At 38.0% G+C, this 20970-nt stretch overlaps 2 protein-coding genes across 4 annotated transcripts in view; one reads left to right on the forward strand and one right to left on the reverse strand.

Annotated features, from left to right (window-relative positions):
* Positions 1-3052: 3052 nt before the first annotated feature.
* CUNH4orf33 (chromosome unknown C4orf33 homolog) lies at positions 3053-11367 on the reverse strand. Of its 2 annotated transcripts, none has more exons than XM_032997638.2 (6): positions 11285-11367; positions 7591-7846; positions 6470-6530; positions 6218-6269; positions 5912-6111; positions 3053-4254 (listed from the first exon to the last, which is right to left on the reverse strand). In XM_032997638.2, the coding sequence occupies exons 2-6, from the start codon at positions 7775-7777 to the stop codon at positions 4155-4157; spliced, it is 600 nt and encodes a 199-aa protein (XP_032853529.2). In that variant the 5' UTR covers positions 7778-7846; positions 11285-11367; the 3' UTR covers positions 3053-4154. The 2 variants fall into 2 exon arrangements, with proteins under 2 accessions (XP_032853529.2, XP_032853527.2); XM_032997636.2 differs by lacking the exon at positions 11285-11367 and adding an exon at positions 11129-11261.
* Positions 11368-11469: 102 nt separating this feature from the next.
* The window catches only part of SCLT1 (sodium channel and clathrin linker 1), a 45410-nt gene continuing 35909 nt past the window's right edge, over positions 11470-20970 (forward strand). Inside the window, exons 1-8 of one of the 2 annotated variants that reach the window (XM_032997635.2) lie at positions 11470-11671; positions 11816-11903; positions 14919-14986; positions 15690-15742; positions 16666-16735; positions 17868-17923; positions 18295-18427; positions 19206-19328. In XM_032997635.2, the coding sequence (XP_032853526.2) occupies positions 14933-14986; positions 15690-15742; positions 16666-16735; positions 17868-17923; positions 18295-18427; positions 19206-19328 (489 nt within the window). In that variant the 5' untranslated portion in view covers positions 11470-11671; positions 11816-11903; positions 14919-14932. The remainder of the gene's footprint in view (positions 11672-11815; positions 11904-14918; positions 14987-15689; positions 15743-16665; positions 16736-17867; positions 17924-18294; positions 18428-19205; positions 19329-20970) is intronic. The other variant, XM_032997634.2, reaches the window with a different exon arrangement.

The raw sequence follows: 20970 nt of genomic DNA on the forward strand, positions 1-20970 counted from the left end.
ACAGGATAAGGGCAAAGAGATGATCTCTCTTTTTCCTCAATTTGAGGTGCTATAGTGAAGAACTGCCTCCAGCTGTTCATGTCTACACATTTTGCAAGAATCCGTTTTTTTTTGAGGTCGTCTGTTCCTCTGATTCAACTGAAATTGGCTAGTGGATTTAAAAACTGTTGTGGTAGTGGGAGAAAAGGCAATGAGAACATTGCCTAAAGGGCAGAAAAGCAGTGATAACTCAGCCTTATCTGGCTAAATATGGTAAAATAATTAGAAATTGCCACAACATTGCCATTTTCACGTCACACATTTAAGGTTATCTGAAGCCTTTGCAGAACTAAAAAAGAAAAAAAAAAAATCAAATACTGTGCACTCCCCAGTGGGTATTTCCACATTTCCAAAGTAATAAAATTCTTGCATCCTAGACCCAGTATGTCACATGATATAGCTGGCACAAGGCCAGATATTATCCACAGGAAACATTTGAGACTTTTTTTTTTTTTTTTTTTAAGAGTGCAATGGATAAGAAGTGCTCACAGAGTTGAAGTGTTTAAGTAGATTTCAAAGCAAAATGGATTTGTGGATTGAGTGCTTGCATGATCTGTGCTTTCTATCATGCAGCTCTGCATTTCATCAAATTGATATCCTACAGAAAGTATATGGAGTGTGGCAATTCAGACAATTTATCTGTATTATTCTTGATAAAAGTTTCACATGCAAAAACAACACAATGCTGAATTCCTATACACACACACACATATATATGCATGTATATACACACATACACTGAGTTAGACTGGATTGAATCACATTCCTTCTATACCAGGATTAATAATTAATGAACATGTACTTGATCAGAACCCATGAACAAGAGAGTTTGTCTTTTCCTCACGTCATCAAAAAAAAGAGGCAATTCAGGAAAGACAGGCCACAACTGGACTCCACCATGTAAAACAAGGCCTAGTTAAAAGCAGATCAGAGCAAGTAAGCTACAAACTAGCTAGTCATCTCAATGAACATTGACACCCATCCCCACAAGGTCCTGAGGGCTTTAAGTGATGCTGGCAAGCACTGTATTGTCCATTGATAAGCCATGAATTCACTACTGTGTGCCAAGCCACTGTGCATCCAACATATGCCTTACATACAGAGTCCGCCCTACAGTAAATTTCTACCAAGGGACTAATTTAACTTTAAACCTTTAGAAACCAGTCAGTGCACAGCTTCCAACTCTGCAGTCCATGAATCCATACGGAAACCCTGATGAATGCCAGCACTTACAGTTCAGAATCTTAAAGCCTAGAAACATACAAATGAACCAGCTGACAGCAGTGTGCAGTAGCATGTGCCTTGAATAAAGTCTGTATGATAATTCCCATTTTCAGAAGCATCTAGCATTACATTTTGTACCGCAGAGACAATTATTTTACTTCAAATTACTTATTTAGAGAAAGTAATCTATTTCCCTCAAAGTTTATAATTTGCATCCGAAGTCAAATCTGAAGCAGTCAGTTTGAAGCAAGAATGAATATGAGATGAAGGCTCTAAATAAATAATTTGATTTACTGTCCTTTACATACAAAAATATCATTCATCACGTGAAAACAACCTTTGTGAGAAATACAGTATACTTATTTTGAACCTCTGCACACACTGTTTTGACACTGTTTAAAACAAAGTCTAAAGGTTTAGTGAATTTTTTTTTGCTTTTGACTGAAATTTCAAGAGCAGCTTTGAGATGTCAGCATCTAAAGATGGTTTTAATCAACATTTATTGGATTATTCAATATTTCAGACTGATGTAATTCTTTAGAAAACTGTACATGGATTGCAGGTAGAAAAGCAGCCAAACAACTGAATGTACAATACTTACAATTCTCAACAGATGGCACTTTATAGCAAGGAATCTATAATGTCTAATTAAGAAAGAGCAAAAACAATTGGCTGAGTACACTGACATGCCAAAGCCTGCATCTGAAAAAGCCTACTATCCTTAAATATGAAAATATAGTGCTGTAAAACTGGAAGTACAAAGAGGGAATCTAAAGCCAGACAAAAACTCTGAAGTAGCATTCCAGCTCAGATATTAATCACGCTGAGATCTTCTTCACAAAAGCAGGATATTCCCATCTTTTCTTCTCATGCAGAATTTACACGTAGAGTTAAAGACAGCAAAGAAAACATGAACATCAGGCTTGGTTATTACTGCATACAAGCTCAGAAGAGAATGTAGAATCCTTTTAGTAATATGACTTAGAGTGCAGTCTTGTGCAAAACTTCACAGCCATTTTGATGTCTAAAGCTACAAAGGTTTTTAGAACCATTTACAAGCTAAACAAACATAAAAGGCCTCTGAGCTTTGCTGCCTCTGAGTTACAACCCAAGTTACGCTTTTAAATTGTCCGTCAGTATTATATGAGTGGAAGATGCTTACTAATTAGAGTCACAAAAGGCAAACTGAGAATGGCAAACTGCAAATGACAACATTTAAAGAAATCCATGGGGAGGTAACAGTTATCTTCAGTTATCAAATAGGTAGTTATAAAGTCACTCTTCTTGGAGATGCATAGAGAGAGGACAAAAGGCAATGGACAGAAGCTGCCGCTAAGATAGGTTTTCATAACAGGACTAGTTGAGGCTACCCTGAGCATCTGAAACTCCATCTTTGGAGTTATTCATAACTTGACAAAGCCCTGAGTAAATTCTTCTAGCTTCAACAATAGCCCTGCTTTGAGCAGGAGGTTAGACTGCAAGAACACCAGTCCATTCTAGGAACTTGTAAGATTCTAAATTATTCAGTAGAAAATGCTACACAAAAGGATGAGACCCAACATCACATCCTCGGGACATAATTTCCAAAGGATAATCCCTCAATTATGACTAAGCCATATTCTCTCAGACTCCCAAAACAATCTTCACAAAACTAGAGATATGACCACCTTTGACCCTGTGACGATTACATTCCAGCAGGATGCAGCAAGTCCTCTTTCTAGTAAAGGACTAAGGACCACGTCTTGGCCTGAATCCTCATTCTGAAAAAAATCAAACTTGTCTGGTTTAGAAGTCACCTGTTTTTCAGATGTAGGATCTGGTTAGTGGATAAGCTTCCTATTTTCTAAGTTAATTTATATAGGATCAAGTCAGCAGCCACAATCAAGTAGCACTTACTATGCTAGACAAAAAAGAACATCTCATTTGTAAATCCTGTGAGATTTTACAGATTAGATGTTACCATCTAAGTACGTAGTACTGTTAAAAATATTCATGCCTATATGTAGAAAATGTATACACATACAATTAGACTATTTCCAATGTTAGGTGCCATGAAAACAAAATTCTTGTATGTCTGAGCTGAATCCTTAAAGTGATATGACAAGGTCTTGGAACAAACAATTTTTTGTAGGCACATGACTATATCAAAAGGTTTTACTGAATATTATTTGTCACAGAAACTTTTCCTAAAATACATAGAACTTTTTGTAAATTTTTCCTCTAAATATCACTAGAAATTCCACACAGAATTTGAAGCAGAGAGGTCTGTTAGTAAAGTAATACAGATTAAGTTCCCCCTTCAGCACTGTGCAAAGGAAAACTTCAGGTGTAGGAATGTACAGGAAAGGGCAGTGTTATACCTCCACAGCATCTTGCAATGAAAATACTGGACCACAAAATGCCATGATAGCTATATTCTGTCCTGTTCCTGAAGGAGGCATTCTTTCTCCTGACTGCAATCAAAAAATTTAGGCACATAATCTTATTCAACGGCCAAGAAAAAAACAAGCAGCAAATACAGCAGAAATGCAACTACAAGAAACTGAAAGATTCCAAGCCAGATTTGGCCTTGTCAGGCTTTGAGCTCTCATGAAAACACAGCTGGAGTTTTAGCACATTTTTTTCCCTTCACTGGTAGGAGCATATTCGTCTCTTGCACAGATGAAAAACTGCAAAAGCAGATGAAATGAAACACAAGCCGTTGCATACTTCATACATTTAGAATCAACTGGCCCAGATACTTTACAGTTGGTTTTAAAATTGATCAATGATTTTGGTGTCAAGGAAAGCCTTACTAATCTGATATTTACAAACTCTCCTCAGAATGAATAAGTTGTTTCCATACAGCTTCATCCAACTCTAATGCTATAAAGATGTATGCCTCAATCCATTTAATTAGTGAGAGACTTCCATATATCTGACTCAGGCTGCTTCCAGTCTTCTCCCATTAGTCCTTTCAGATTCAAATCTTTGAAAAATTCCAGGCGATGACTGCAAAGAGAGGAGAAAAAAAAGTTATAAGTCTTGTAGTATGTGTCTTAATAAAAGGCAGTATTCTCATTAGGTTTAATTAATCTTTATTTTCAGGTTTTCCTGGACAGGAATGCAATTAGCATTTCACATGTTCATTTTCCAAACCTTGAGTTTATAAATAAAAAACACTACTGTGTCTCTGAAAATCTTGTACTGTAAAACACAGGGTAAAATCCTCAGCTACGACCAAAGATATCACACATCATAAGATAAAGCTAACAAAGTGCTCACCTTTTAAACTCCCTCATCTTATGTTGCAGAGCAAGAGCACAGGGATATCCCTGCTTTATGACTTATACACACTCCAATAGAGTAGAAATTTACAATTCTTGTCCAGTTGAAAAATCATATCACAGGGATATCCTTTCCTTACAGAAAAGGGCAAGACTGGCTAGGATAAGAAAGCTAGTAAATATATTTTTTCTGTAAAACCAAAGTCTTGTTGTCCTTTAAACATTATGAATCAGTTCTTGCTAAGAATTTCTCCTTTAGGCTACCAGACAGAAACAATATAAGGAAGACACCAAAGTCAGTTGCTAATTAATACTTACATTAAACAACTGCCAAACAGTAGGCAGGACATCTGACACCACACTAATCATTTTAAAAGGTAAATGGAATTCTCTTGTTAGGAAGTAGTTTGTGAGAGTAAAGACAAACTAAGAGCAATGAAAGTAGAAAGAAACAATCTCTTCACATAATTGCATCTGCTACCAATGCCTGAAAAAGTCAAAGGGTTTTTGGGAAGGGGCACTATAGAAAGAATTCCTTCCTGAAAAATATTGTAGGCATTCTCCAGTTTACCACAGAAAAAGGAAAGTATTTATTTCTTACAGAACACTGATAAAGTGAATGTATTTTATTAGTAATAGCTCAGAATTTTTTTTAATAAACAATTGCAGAAGCTACGTTTTTCTTAGATAAATGCAACAAAAAAAGGGGTGACATCTAAAATTTACCTTACCTGACTGCCATTGTATGTTAAATAACACTGCGTAAGTACTATAGTGTACCCTCTCAAGCTAGTTCATTCATACAAAATGCCCAGAAGTAGACTTTATCAAATCATCTCAGTCTCATAGTCAAAGAAAGTAAACTGGCCATAAGCACAATTTAAAAATCAAGATATTCTAGTCTTTCTATTGATACTTAGTATGTTTTTATTATACTTTTCAGTTTAGTCTGCCTTTTCAAATTTTCCCATAATATGAAGCCATCTGTGGAGGTGAGGTTGTTTAGAACAGTAGGGGAGAAGCAAAAGAGATTTCCTAGAAATGTATCTGGTGAAATTAAGACTAAATGGCATTTCAGGATGTGCTGGAGGCAAAGAAAAAGTAGAACCACCTATCCATGATTTTGCTAAGGAAAGTGATAAAACAGATGCCAATGGTGTTGAACGCATGATTTTCTATGCACCTAGAGGATAACACAGAAACCAAGTACTAATTAGAGCTATCTGCCACAGTGTTTTATACAAAGTACAGTGCCAATGGACCTGGGGCTAGGCAGTATAATTAAAATACTAGTGGCACTCAATCTGAAAACCAGATTACTTTTCCTTAAGTATTCCAAGAATAGTACAAATATATAACATAAGCGCTGATTTTATGCTTACAAATCTGGTTTCTGTCCTTCCTGTAGTTCATGTCGAGGCACAGGATGAAGCGCTTCATATTGTCTCTCTTCTCCTGAGCCATGAATTGCAAATGCATTGAACTTGTTAGTGCATGGTGGAAAATAATTCCAAGGAAGATGAACTTTACCCTCCCATTTGGTTTTCATTCTGGTCACCTCAAACTCTAACGGAAGTTCTTCCTGTTAAAAGGAGGAAAAAAGAAAGGTAGTGTCATCTTCCAATCAACAAGAGGTACGTACAAGCAATTAGGTTTTCTGTACATTATGAATGTACTAGACCACTTACTTTCCATACCCTTCTTTTGCCAGAAAGCAGCAGCAACAAGTGTTGTCCGTGGCTGTCAAAAAAATTCGAGCACAATTTTCTTAAAACGATGCCAAGTTATTAGTGTACTGTTCTGACACAAATATGTACATGTGTACATCCCCCATGTAGGAACAATTTCTGTTTCCAGTCTTCCTCATAAATATAACTTACAAGCATTAGAACTGGAAATGCAAATTAACATTTGTGACTTTTTCAGAGTGTTGTACTTACGGACAAAGTTCAACTTCTAAATACTGTTCAGTTCTGTCACTCAGGAAAAACGCTTCTACAACTGAAAAAAAAAAGGCTGTCAGTATTTTATATTAACTGTTTTGTAATATCCTGAGATCTTCATATGCCACTAAAACAATTCTGCTGTCATGATTTTTGGCGTGTGCCATGCCAGAGCTTGACTAGCTGTGTACCTGCTACCAACAGTCTCCTAACTATCCAAAATGCTGTGCCATAATTGTAACTTCAAGAACTTTTACTTTTAATGCCTATTATCATGAAGAGCTTTATAAATTTTGAATCATATTTTGAGAGCTTCTATTTCTTTAACACCTTCCTATTCCTCAAATAGGCTTTGTAAACGTGATTAAAATAGACATATATTTTAGCTATCTCTCTCTACTTCTTAAAGCAAAGTTAGAACCTATCTTTAGGATTTCCCTTATGTTTACCTACTGAAAATGCTGTTACATATATATGCCACGAAATTATTTTGATATTGAGGTATGTCAAGCCTCTATTATTCAACAAGTTACATCAGTAACCCAGAAACTACGTTTGAGTGGCTATACTACTGACAGGATTAGAAAGAGTCAACCTCATCATTCTTGAAATCAATCCAGTTCACTGGACTCCGTTTCTTTATGGCCACCAAGTGACATGATGTATTTGCTCCTTTTCCCAGTCACTTGCATTGTTGCACTACTATAAAACAACCACTCACATTACAATCAGCAATGTTAGTGATGAAAATCAATTCAACACCTAGAAAAAGAGAATCACTCTTGATCCAGATTGGGGTAGTTTTCAGCTGAATATAGCATGAGGTTTCTAGTTACTTAAGGAGCTGTTTAGGGGTAAGGCAGTGCTTACAACTAAATTATTTCCCAGACTGCTCAGGATGTAACAGAAAGGAAAGTTTTTTACTTTACATTTTAGACTTGAACTTTAAAAGCAGTACTGGGACGGAAGAAACTGAATTAGATGTCATATGCTCACAACCATTAGATCAGTTGGAAAAATTAACCATCACAGACTCTTAAGACCAAGCATATTAACTACAGAGGAACATCAGTGTCTACACAAACCAGATATATTTGCAGCAGAACAGTTACACTTACCCTCGTAGTCCCACAGCCTACTAAAAGGTTTCCCTGGTTCTCCAAGTGGTGCTGGAGGGTCATTAAACAAGGGAGCATTAACTTCCATTAGCAGTCCTGCACCGTCTGACCTCAGCCCAATTGTTACTGGCTCATGGCTCACAGTTAAACCATCCCATGTGTGTCTAATTGTAAATTCCATCTTCATATACTACATAAATGAGAAAGCTCTTTCCACGAGATCTCAGATTCCACTTCAGCACCAACTTTAGTTTGCCTGGTGAGGAAAAAAAAAGCATACTTTCATTCAAAGTCAATCATCAAGTCATGGTTTTAGACATCAGAAGAACTGAAATAGTTTAGCTCTATAAAGCAACTAAATAAAGTTACATGAATGCTTTTCACAGGTTTTTGTACCTGAATGGTTACAAATCACTCTGAAGTCTTACCTAACTTGAGACATTTCAACTATGTACCTATATAAACACTTTCCAAAACCATCAGAAATATTTATCAAGAGAACAGATAAACAAAAAGTCTAGACAACATGATCTTCGATGATTTGGTTATATGAGAAAAATAAATTGAGAAAAACCTTTCATCAGTGTGAGATGCAATAAAATGAAACAATTAGCTAAAGCTTTCCTTCACAGTCACTGCAAACCAGCCAAGCCAAAGGATTTCAAGGAAAACTGCAAGCATATCTTAAACACACTGAATGTTTGCAGAGCAGCAAGAACAGAGAACAGCTCACTCCAACAGCTGTTGTTACTTAGAAATAACTGTACAAACCTTAATAGCTTTAATCTAGTTAATAAGCAAAAGAACCAGAGGAGCCCAGTTTCCAACAAGTTTATGTCCCCTTATCCCTCCCCTCCCTCAGTATTAGGAGTTCCTTCCCCTCTCCACAAAAGTGATCTGTGATTTGTTCCCTTTCCCATCTCCTAGCCATACAAGAAGGGAACTGGCAGCACAGAGCCTGACTGAGAACTACGCACATGCTGTTAAATCCTGTGACCAGAGAAGTGCTAGCTCACTAGATAAGTTGTAACCACATTTCCTTCAGTGGGGAACACTAAATTGGGTTATTTCTCCTCTACCCAGATACCCATTTTCTTGGGACTCACAGAAAGGTAAGCCTAACTTACCACATTCTGCAGGTGTTACCAACAGGTGTAGTACATGAGACAGGATGCAACTACATGCAGCACACTTGCCTATATGCCACAGCCTTGCTCTTATGACTATACATTAACCGTGTCTCACATCCTCTGTTGCAGTCACACCAGCCAATTTGCCCCATCATTGATGTTCCTGATGAAAAGCACCAGGCCTCCTCTCTTTGAGTTCAAGTTGGTAAAATAGCTAGAATGACATTAGGTAGATATACTCACGATCAAAGAGATGATACGACCAAACAAGTGTCACAGATAAGAGAAAATATGAAACAATAGATTTAGTAATTTGACACCTTAATTTAATAAATCCAATAAAAAAGGAAAGTCTAATATTGGACTACCACTTTTGACAAGGTTGTATTTAATTAAACTGAAAACTAATTAAATTCCTGTGTCAGCATTTTAACTATATGATATGCTAGACAAGCATCAGATGTGCTTTCTGCAAGAGACCTGGGATAGCCCTAGAAACTATGAAAGGCTCTACCGTCATTAGTGTTCACTCCAACTCAAGTGGCAAGTCTCCAGAAGCAAGATGACACAAGTTGAAAGAAAACAGTGTACAAAGCATAGGGAGGGAAGACACCCAACAGTGTCCTAACAGCTTTCTTAAACTAGCAGAAGCTGGCTCACAGTCCAGTATTAGTAGTAACTCAGACAAAGCTAAACCATTCACAGTTTAAAACAAAAAGAGAGAACTATTCTAAGCAAGTACAGTGACAACTCTTCTGCAATAATTACAATGTACACCACCAAATAAAAGAGCAGTATGTTAAATAGCAAGTCCCTTTCACAACACAAACAGCTGTTGAAACATATTCAATGGGCTATCTAGCCTTAAACTGATCTAGAAAACTTTAATCCACAGGAAAGGTAGATGAGTGTTGAGTTTTGAATCTTCTAAACTGCAAACACTGACCAGCATGAGCATGAAGTATCCACAGATGGTAAGACCCTTACTAGTGTTTTCTGAAATTAATAGAAATCCTGTAAATGGAGTGCAGATGCCTTATGCATACTTACTGTAAAAAGAAACAAGACAGAATTCCACAAGCACGATCACTTATTCAAAAGAGTAAAGTGTAAGAGTAGATGGGTGCATCTAAGAAAGTTAACAAAGACTTATGAACCCATTTTACACCACACTATTAAATTAGCATTACATGCTTGGAAGTCAACGTTTCCTTCTCTTATTTAGTTTTCACTTTTTGCTAGTATGTTCAGCTATTTGCATTCACTGGTCAATGCAAGTATCTGAAACACCTATTCGAAAATATTGTCAGATTTCAATAGTATTTTAAAATAATATAGCCTTCTAATACAAGTCGTCTGGGAAGATCTTAAAATCCAGGGAGAATAACATGACTAGCTATTACAATTCCTGACTGAAGTAAGCAACATGAAGCTTCTCCTTGTACTCAAGATTTGAAAGGTTGCCTCAGAAAAAGTCAGAACATACCAAGTTTTAAAAAAACAAAAGCAGTGAAATAATAGAACCTGTTAAACTACTTTAGACACTACTGTAACTGTAACATGTAAAATGACAATGAGACATAAGAGGCATCACACATTCCTATCTGCACCTATATGAGAGACAGATGACTTTTGTAAAAACCCTAACTTCTGCAAGGATAGCTTACAGTGTACTGAAATGAACATACTGAAGATTTAGCCCATTGCTGTAAACCAGTATTACTCTTGAATAGAAAAACATGCAATTTTAAAAATAATCATAAAGTAATAAGGAAAACTGTGAAACATTAATTTCATTAGACATCTACCTAGTACTAAGGTTGCTCCATTTACAGGACTGCAGATCTAGATTTTCCAAATTAACGGCCCTTGGTGCAAGTTTTAAGTTTATTACATTGCATGGACTTAGGTAAACTAGCTACTAGCATACTTTTCAATTATAATAAAAACATCAACACATGGCAATGATGTAAAAGCAAAACAGCAATAGGAAACCTTTCATTACTTTTTAACACTACGCCTCAGCCAGCTGTTAATACACTGGAAAGAGATGCAAACGCTAAATTAAGTAGTTTTACATCAAGTTCCTTCTGAGGCATCTAAAAGCAGCCCGGTGGCATGGCCTCAGGCTACCGCGGGCCGACAGCAGCTGGCCGCCACGCTCAGGCCTCGGCCGCACCAGCAAGGAGCGCGAGAGCTGCTGCGGCTGCGGCCGCTGCACCCGCCTCACGCCGCTCCCGACTGAGGGCACTGACCTCTTCCATCCCAAACCCCACCGACCCTGGTAACACGGACAAAACCAAGCAGCAAGTCGCTACACTGGTGTTTTCCTTCATTGCTCTAAGAGGATAGCGGGAAAGTTGGAAATCAAGTAAAAGCAGCTTTTACGGTAGTTAGCGCTTCATTACCGTATATACAATACGGGCACGAGCCCTCAGAGAAATACCCCCAGCTCCTCCACCCGCTCACAGCGGCGGCAGCACTTCCTGAGGCAGGGTTTAACGCGCAAGCGCAAATCTTTAACCCGCAAGTTCCTTAGAGAAGTCTAACAAAGGATTTCTTACTCCTCCAGTCACCCGCTCGCAGGAGACCCGGCACCCCAGCAAGCCCAGCGACTCCAGCCTCCCGCTCCCACCGGCAGCCACCGCGCTGCAGCGCGCATGCGCGCACAGCACCCCCCCCTCTCCCCCCCACCCCCCCCGCCTAGGTTCGCGCGCTCCACGTGACCCGCGCGCCGCCTGGGGCCGAGCGGCGGCGGCCGTTGCTCGTTAGGGACGCGCGGGGCTGAAACGGGGCTAACCGTCGCTGCGGCGCGTGGGTGCCGTTAGTGGCGACCGCCGTGCGTGGCCGCGCCTCCCTCAAGCGGCGGGACAGGGGCTGAGGGGGAGGCTGTGGTTACTGCCCTCGCCCCACCCAGTTGCAGCCGCCCCTTTGCTTAACGGAGGCGGTAGGTGAGGGGGGTGTCTTTGAGGGATTGTCTCCGTCTCTCCCTCGAGTGCCACTTACCCTTCTTCTTGGTCGCCGCTGTGAAGCCCCGCCGGGCACGGAGGGTAGCGAGCACCTGAAGTAACCGGCTTTTCCACGGGTTTTTGCAGGCTTTCCTGAGGGGGAACTCGCTGCGGCGGGGAAGCTTTCCAGTGGAAGGAAATAGGGCCGCGGAGCTCGGCGGTGCGGGAGAGCCAGGTGAGGTGTCTGCGAGCGGTCGGCTTCGAGGGCTGCCCGCCTGCTCCCGGCGCAGCGCGGGCGGCCCGAGCGCTGCCCCGGGGCTGGCTGAACGGCCGGAGCCGAGGCCTGGGCGCTGCCGCTCGGGAGCTGGGCTGTTTCTACAGTGTAGAAGGCCTTTTACTTATGGTTGTAGCAATGAAGATTTCTGGAGCTCTTCTAGTGTTCTTTGTAGTTAATAACGGCATCAAAACTGTTCTTTTTAGTTAGCTGAAGACAAATAATTAAAAGCTGCTAATGAGGGTAATGGTCAAAAACACGTGCATCTTTTGTGGTAATGCCTCTTCAGTTAAGAAATTACCGCATATCATTTTCTTGGCTTACACCTGAAGGGCAAAAAAGCTCTCTTGCCAGTTTCTCAAACTGAAATCAGTATTTTTCGTTATGTGTTAGTTGTTACAATTTTGATAATTTTAACATAAGCTAGATATGATTGAATCAAAGTACACTTTAATTACTAGCAAAATTCTGGTAAAAAGTCTTTCTGTACAGTTTATAATCTTGGAAACAAGTTGATGTGTAGTTCCCAAGAATTTTACTGTCCCTGTCACTAGCTAGTATTGATGGAAAGTTTGATAGCACTGCAGGAAGTAGGACGAGGTTACAGTGCATATAGTGCAATGGCTGTCCGTCAGTAATAAAAATTTCAGTTCATGCTAAACTTTCTGTGACAGCTTTAGGTGGCAAAAGGTGAAAGACCAGCTCTTGATTCCAATGATCTTAGTAGCAGAAAAGCTTGTCTGAGCCAACAGATTCCATCCTGGCTCAAAAGCACATATCTTTATCGAGCTTTGCATGAGTATTTATTGTACTGTGATGTGAACAAATCGTGTATTTTCAAATATTGGTGTTTTGCTTTTTATATGTATTTAATTTGTCTAGCTGTAGCTTCTTCTTTTATAAATCTTTAGGCTCTAAATAGAGCTCAGACTAAATTCACTGTGAAGTGGTAGGAGTTGCCTTTTTTATCAAGGAGTTTAATTCTCTCTTTAAGAAACTTTATACATTTTGAAAGGTGCCAAATGACAAATTTGAAGTTGGCTTGCATGCCAACTGAGACATAAGTTATTTGAGTCCTGCTTTAAGTCTGATATGGATTGATGTTTCTCTTGTTTCATGAATATGAAATCAAAGTTCTCAAATGCTGAATGTGTGTAATATACATTAAAAGAGATTCTCTAAGCATTATTGTATTTAATGTCGTAGTACAAATATTTGTTGTATTAAATATTTAGCTATATGAAAAGGTTCTCAAGATGAAAAGCTAGCCTGGTGCTAATCAGTTATGAATTGAGTTTTACCTGAATGCTTTTTGAAGTATCAGTAGCCAACCCTACAAATAATAATTCCTTCATTGCATTACATAGTTCAATGATAAGAAACTAGATACATAGAACTTTTAACAGAATGTATGTAATGATTCACTGGGGAAAGTGAGTGCATCTGTAGGGTATGTTTAAGATTTGTCTGCTTTTGCAGCTATGGCTTGTTGTGTTTGCAGACTGCTTTGACTAGTGAGGGCAGCTACTTTCCCCTTCCTGTTCCTTGGCATACTTCTACCTCTTTTTTATCATCTTCATCTTTTTCCTATGTTCCATTTTAGAAGAACCATGGGATATATAGTAAAAAATAAGCAAGAAGTTGTTTTAAATCAAAATGTATGCATTACTTTCCTGACTTGCTTTTTCTTCCTCTTCACCCATTCCAATAACAAATGTGTCACACAGATTCTTGTAAAATAGAATACAGTATTTCAGGGGCCTACAGCAATCACCTAGTCCAACTGCCTGACTGCTTCAGGGCTGACCAAAAGTTAAACCATGTTAAGGGCATTGGCCAAATGTCTCTTAAACATGGACAGGCTTGAGGCATTGACCACCTATCTAAGAGGCCTGTTCCAGTGTTTCACTGCCCTCTCAGTAAAGAAAAGCTTCCTTGTGTCCAGTCTAAACCTCCCCTGGCACAGCTTTGAACCATTCCCACACATCCTATTACTGGATCCCAGGGAGAAGAGATCAGAACCTCCCTCTCCATGTCCCCCCCTCAGGAAGCTGTAGAGAGCAAGGAGGTCCCTCCTCAGCTTCCTCTTCTTCAAACTGGACAAATCCAAAGTCTTTAGTGGCACCTATCAGGACCTGCCTTCCAGCACTTTCACCAGATTTGTTGCCCATCTCTGGAGGCATTCATCTTAAATGGTGGGACCCAGAACTGCACACAGTAGTGAAGGTGAGGCCACACCAACACTGAATACAGCAGAATAACCACCTCTGTTGACAGGCTGGTTATACTATGTTGTCGTTAGATAAAAGAACATGCCATGAACAAGTGGAAAGAGCTGTTACTTCTCCCTTTCAACCTTCTGCTGGTTCTTTCATTTGTAGTACAAGTAGGCTCTGAAATCCCAACAGCCAAAGTTAGATGAGTAAGGAAGAGTGATGCCTTAGTTGATGTTCCCAGCTTAGCAGTGTGAAATCCCATTACTCATTATGCTTTGCTTCTTTCAGAAAAAGCAGATAATGACAGACTGCATTTCTTTGTTCTCATTTGGGTTTCTTCTGGGTATACTCGAGTGGTTTATCAGTGAAGCTCTCTTGACCTGAGTTTCTTCAAAGTTTATTGAGAACCGCAAGATTGAATTCCCAACAACAGGTTAATTGTCAGATATCCAGCCAATTGAATTGGACACACAACATGATTTGTTGCACTTGGACCTGGTGAATCATTAAGAATTGTTTGTGGGTTTTCTTGACAGAAACTTAATTTTTAAAATTTCTAAAAGAAAACAGAAGGGATATGAAAGAAATTGAATTAATCGTTATTACTCAGTCTTTGTAGGCTTTATCCAAACTTATTTTCATGAAAATAATTGTGTTAAAGAATTTTATGAAGCACATAGTGTGCCTTCAAAGCACTACATATGTTAAACCTGACGAGCAGCATGTTGTAGTTATGATTCTCAAACTTGGTATTTTTCAGATCAGAGGCTACATATGGCACTTGGATGGTATGAAACAGATGAGATGTTGAGAGCTACTACTGAGCAGGTATGTGAACTCAGGGATGAAAGTAGTGAGAATTTTTGTAACGAGGTTTTGCGACAAACATCTTTGCATACATAGTGCACAGCCCACCTCAATGTGATGTGGCCTTGCATCCATCACACAACTCCATACTTCTTTATTGTTTTTCCAAGCAGCAACAGTAGAATAAAACCATCATGACAGTGAATTCTGGCATTTTTGATGCATTTTCAAAATTTGTCATGCAGAAGAACATGTCCCTGAAAGAATACTTGACTTCTACTTTTGTAGACTTTTTCACTTTTATGGACTTCTCTTTTCTAAGAGATTGGTCTCATGCTGAGATAACTTTTTGTGTTGGGTACCATAAGCCTCTCTGAAAGCTTGTGCAGGAGCTAGGGCATCAGCACTTTCCTGATGCTGAGATGCATGGAAATGAATTTAGCACTTACACAAACTTATGATTGTTCTTTTAACAGCAAGATGGTTCCCCCCTCAGATGCAATTATGCTTTATATCAGAGCATCCCCAGGAAAAAAATAAAATCTTATTTTTTCAAATTGGGCCAGCACTCAAGGATTTTTTTTAACATAAACCTGGAAGTGATCATGTGGGATATTGTGTATAATTACAGTACAGGCAGAACAACAGCTTTGGGTTGCATATAAAAATTTAAAACTACCTGCAGTCATGTGCAAGTATTAATATATTAAGTATACCATTGCAGAAAAATGCCCCTGGTGGTGATGGCATATCAGGATCCAGGATGATCAACCAAAGGTAACTGATGCCAAATTATAAGTGGAAATACTACAAAGTATTCAAAAGAAATTTTCATGTGCTTTTTGAGAGTGTAAATATCCGGGTGAACATGGTCTTATGTACATGTGTTCACAGCTCTGAGGACTTGTGAATGGAGGTATCTAAAAGTGTTCCTGTAGCAGGTTTTTATAGATGCCATTCTTTTTATTCAGTAAATTAAATATATGGTTTTTCTTCCACAATCTGTAAAATAAAGGATGAGAGATGAATTATGGAATTCTCTAGTCCAAATTTGAACATAATAAACAAAAGTGCAGGTAATGTTGTACTGATCTAGGTAATACAGGTAACTGCTGTCAGTTGAGGTCAGGTGGATGTTTTTAAAAATGCTTATTTGACAATCTTCAACTAACAGCTGCATATTAGTAAATGGTTTAATAATCATTGCTACTTCTTGTTATAAAAATAACCTATACTTTCTTGTTAGCTTTTAAGACATTACCACTCTAGACAAATACAGAATTTTCAGAGTATTACTATCAATTACAAAAATACTAAGAAGGGAAAATTATATAAATAGAACTATATTATTTTATGTTGTCTTATAGGCCACTTTACTGTTGTATGTGAAAGCAGTAACAGAGCCTAGTCTTTAAATGTTTGGGATTCTACGTATGAAATATTAATGCCATATTAATGTTCATGTGTAGTGTCCGATGTTGTGGTTCTGTTATACAAGAAATCTGTCATTCATGATGATACTTTAAAAGTAGTAATTAAAGTTGTTCCTTTGATGCTGGTGAATGTTGAGATTGGAAATAAAGAAAAGTGACTGTTTTATTATGTTCTCTAGATTAAGAATTATTTGAAACTAGTTAATTATCAGAACACTGTTTCAGCATTTACAAAATTCATTCCGTGCATGTTTTTCAACTTTTTAGCTTGTCAACTCTAATCACAGAGTATGATAAGCACTTGGAAGAAATGAAAGAACAGCTGCAGCTTTATCAGGTATGGATGTTCCTAACATTTCAGACTGTATATTCATAGTATTTTGTAGTATTAATATATAGGCTATTAGTTCTTGTCAATAAAGGAAAGTGTGCCTGCGCCATGCTTCACAAACTTGCAGGACTGCAGTCTGCTTCAAACAGATGAACGGAGAGCTTTCTGTGGAAAGGTTGGGAGATTGTCCAAATTGCACAGACTACTGTGTGTTTGGAGAAGTGTTGTGAAGCGAAATATGCATGTTTTACATCTCTGGATGTTCTGGTATGGTTGCAGGTATTTTCCCAGGTGACATTGAGATGAGGCAGCTGTTTCCCTCTTTTTTTTTTTACAGGTCTGATCTTGGCCATGCCATCTGGCTCAGTCCTGCAAGTGTGGATACACCCAGCCTTCTTCATTCTTAATAATTCCTCAGATTCAAATAATTCTTTAAATGTTTATTATCATGGAGGCTGAGGTGGAGGGGACTGTCCTGCTTTCAACCACAGAAAAAACTAAACTACTTAATGCTTCATACAATCACTGAAAAGCAAAGTGATGTGTTTAATAATTAAAACCTGTGATGTAGAGAAAGCAATTTTTACTTGTGATACATGCAGAAGTTATACTCTGGATTTGGTTTAATGCACTTAATTTGTTTGATCTGTCCATCACAAAGATTCTGCAAATACAATCTTCAAGCTTGGCCAATTTCAGAAGTCAATAGAAGCACTATGGTTTTCTTGCACTGTTGCATTTATAAAACAGTTCATTTGACTCATGTAACTGAAGTTCCTCAGTTAATTCCTAAATGCTCTTCTCAAATGCTTACTGCATAAAAGATGAGTTATCCACTGTATCCCTAAAAGAACTTGAGTTAATTAAGAATCCGTCTGTAAGAGCGATAAGAAATCCAAAAGACAAGTTTAATGTTCATAATAACTTCTGAATGCTTAGGTATAACAGGATTTAGCAGCAGTTTAATTTAAGTAGTATCCTGTGACTCTCCTTAAAAAAGAAAGTGACTTTCATTTACTATGTTATGCTGAATTAAATTGTCCATCTTCTACAATATCAGTCAGAATTAAAAGATGGAAGAATTACCAAAGTTTGTGTTATTTAAATGAATGCTTACTCTTGCATGTTTTTGTGTTAGGGACAAATGAGCGAGATGAGATTAAAATTTGAACAAGTCACCAAGGAAAATGAAAGGTAAATAATTGTACTGCCCTGTTACTCCCCTTTTTTCTTAATTTCAAAACTTTAAAAAGCTTTTTTCTAGGACCTTGAAATCTTTTGTATCTTCTTAATAGTTGAATATTCATACTCCCAAGCTTAATGTTAGAGTCTTTAAGTGCTTAATATGGATCATAGCACCGGGATAGATGCAACCATGTTTCTAGAAGAACTAGATATTAAACTGTTTCAAGCTGTCTGTTGTGTTTATAGACCATAACTTAATAGATGCAGATGTGACTTAAAAGTAAATAGTATGTATGGACTGAAGGTACGGTATACTTCAGTTGTTGAAAAAAATCCCTTTTATATAACTACTTTGCTGAACTTAGTTCTTTGAATTTCAGTCTGCATGCAGAGTTGAAAGAGGCTCTTGAGAAGCAACTGGAGGCTCTTCCTATCACGCCTCTGGGAACTGATATTGCTGTAGATGAAGGCATAGTGAGAAACCTTCAAGAACAACTATTACTGATGAATCAAGTGTGTGAGATGAAACATCTGTACTGTTTTATTTCTCTTCTTGTGCATTGTCAGATTAAGGGAAGCTGATTTATTTATTGGTTCAGAGTTCCTTGAGACTATTTTGAGGCCCGCTTGACTTTCTGTAGCTAAAGAAACAAGTACTTTCAACTTAAAGACCTGAAGGAAGTTCTTTCCTAGATTCATATAAGAAGTTTTCAATATTAATTTGTGCCTGTAATTTTACCTAGTTGACCTGATTTTATATTGAATTCCTGACCAGGAAATTAATGAAGTACTTCATTCAGTTCACGTTTTTGTAGTAGCTTGTCGTTTTAATCACAGACATTGTAATATGATATTGAGGAAGTAAATATATGTGAGGTAGAGAAAATAATATTTAAATTGGAAAAGATAAACACTTTTTGTTGAGCTTATTGCAATGATGTAACAACCCTGTTGCATATGATTAAGTTGAAGTAAAATTGACAGCTGAATTTTGGTATTTGAATAGTATATATACTGTAGGCCTACAGTAAATACCTGTAAAAGTTTGAGTTATAAAAAATGTGGAAGACTTGCAGTTCACTTGTAGGTGAAATTTGAACTTGTAGGCATCTGTTTTTCTGCATCTGAATTTGGTATTTTGTCTGTGTAATTGTAATGTGTGCAGAGAAAAGTACAGAAAATGGTATTTCTTCAAAATAGAAGTTAAGACTTCTCTTTTTAGAGAATGGTGGATGACAGTAAATGTGCTATAATATAATACCCTTATACAAACCGTTGTTCTGTAACGTAGGAAAAAGAACAAGCAATAGAGCTCTGGCAGACTGTATTACAGGAGCATGATCGACTCCAGCAGCAGTACCAGGAACGCATGACTGAAACGCAGATTCACGTGGCTGAAAGGCAAAAGCAGAAAGTAATTTTCATCTATATGGTTCATTTTGGAATGTCGTTCTATACTGTTGAGATTCTGTGTCTGTGTGTAGGCAAACTGAAGTGGGAGGGTTCTACCAGTACTGTTACTTATTTTCCATAATAGTCATCTGAAGCTGAGTGGTCGGATGTGGTCACTGATTCATAAGTTAAACGCACTGTTATGATTGGAAAAGTTCTTTATTTCAAATATATGGGCAGGAACTAGAGGGATGCACCGAGTCTGAGTCTTAGTGCATATATATGTGCACACAGATAATCGTGTGTTTGAATTGCATGGTTGAAAAATCTTAAGTAGGGTTCAACATCTGAAAAAGTTGCTAAAGATTTCTGAATTCTAAGGTAGAAGGCTTTCATGTTTTCTTCTATGTTTGAATCCTGAATTTTGTCCCCAAGATCACAGTGGGATAGTGGGAAAAGTAGTCTCATTTTCCTGTTGTGATTTCAGTGAAGAAGCGTGTGTAAACAGGTGAAAAATCAAGTTTACTAGTATTCTTTTAATGCTAGCTTATGTTGAGCAGCCTGTTTCTCTTTTGCTGTTTCTGGGGAAGGTGCTTCAGGAAATCTTAGTTCAGAAAAGCTGTTAAACAAGATGCCTAGTGTGTGAAGAACTAATGGAAACTTCATGACTCTATGTACCTCACTACAGATATTTCTAGGTCTGTAGAGAGATGCTACAAATTTTTTAAATTTCCTTTTCATTTTCACGTACACTAGACTTGTAGGTACAGTTACAGCTCACCTGTATAACAGCTTTTTTTTTTTTACTGCTTTTTGTCCTCTTGTACTAAGTCTACCTCAGCAATAGGTTCTTTTCCAAGAAACAGGAAAAGTATCTGTACAGCTGTTGTCCTCTGTCAAGTTTCATAATTATTTCAAGTAACAAGGGCTCTCTTATCTACCTGTAGTTCCGATGTGTCTTATTTCCATTCCTTCTGTGAGATTTTTTTTCTTGTCTTGCATTGTCAGTAAGTGGTAACATACACATAGTAGAGCATACAGAGTCACTGGTAGCTGTTGGAAGCTTTAGCACTGTCAGATTTCGCTTTCCATTCGTGACTAAATTCTTGGTGGATTTTAATGCCATTGTAACATGAATGAGGTTGAACTGCCTTTTATTCTTAATGGTACTGGTCTCCCATAGAAAATGGGTTTTCAGTTAAATAAACTTTTTGTAGGTTTTGCTTTTAATGGAGGAGCTAGCTATCAGAGAAATGGAGAAACTAGCTATCAGAGGTAAATAGAAATAGGTAAAACCAACTACAATTAGAATTGACAGAAAGCAAAGATGAGAGAATATTGTTGTAAGGGTTGGATGTAGTAAACAAGGGAGTTGTTGGAACAGGTTTCTGGCATATACTCAGCCTTGAGACTGTTAGATAAACACAGCACAATTGTTAGGTATTCCAGCTCAGGGGCTCGAGTCCTCTCTGTTCTCTGAAGATACTTGGCATGCTGCAGTTGATTTTTCTGTCTTCCTGGGACATCAGAGTTCACATTCAGGGATTCAGGAGTTGAATCAAACAATTTGTGTATGGATGCAAGACATCCTGTATGGCCAAGAGCAAATTAAACATGTCCATGTCCATACAGACATTTTTTAATTAAGGGGTACATGTCTGCTA

The sequence above is a fragment of the Tyto alba genome, unplaced genomic scaffold (assembly GCF_018691265.1).
Source record: "Tyto alba isolate M040663 unplaced genomic scaffold, T.alba_DEE_v4.0 Super-Scaffold_23, whole genome shotgun sequence".
NCBI lineage: Eukaryota > Metazoa > Chordata > Aves > Strigiformes > Tytonidae > Tyto > Tyto alba.

Bases quoted from the DNA above. Each gene is read 5' to 3' on its own strand.
- CUNH4orf33 (XM_032997638.2), bottom strand. From the start codon at position 7,777: ATGAAGATGGAATTTACAATTAGACACACATGGGATGGTTTAACTGTG. The intron at 6,270-6,469 runs GTAAGTACAACA...TTTTTTTGACAG, and splicing joins TTAGAAGTTGAACTTTGTCC to CCACGGACAACACTTGTTGC. The intron at 6,112-6,217 runs GTAAGTGGTCTA...TCCTTTTAACAG, and splicing joins GCAAAAGAAGGGTATGGAAA to GAAGAACTTCCGTTAGAGTT.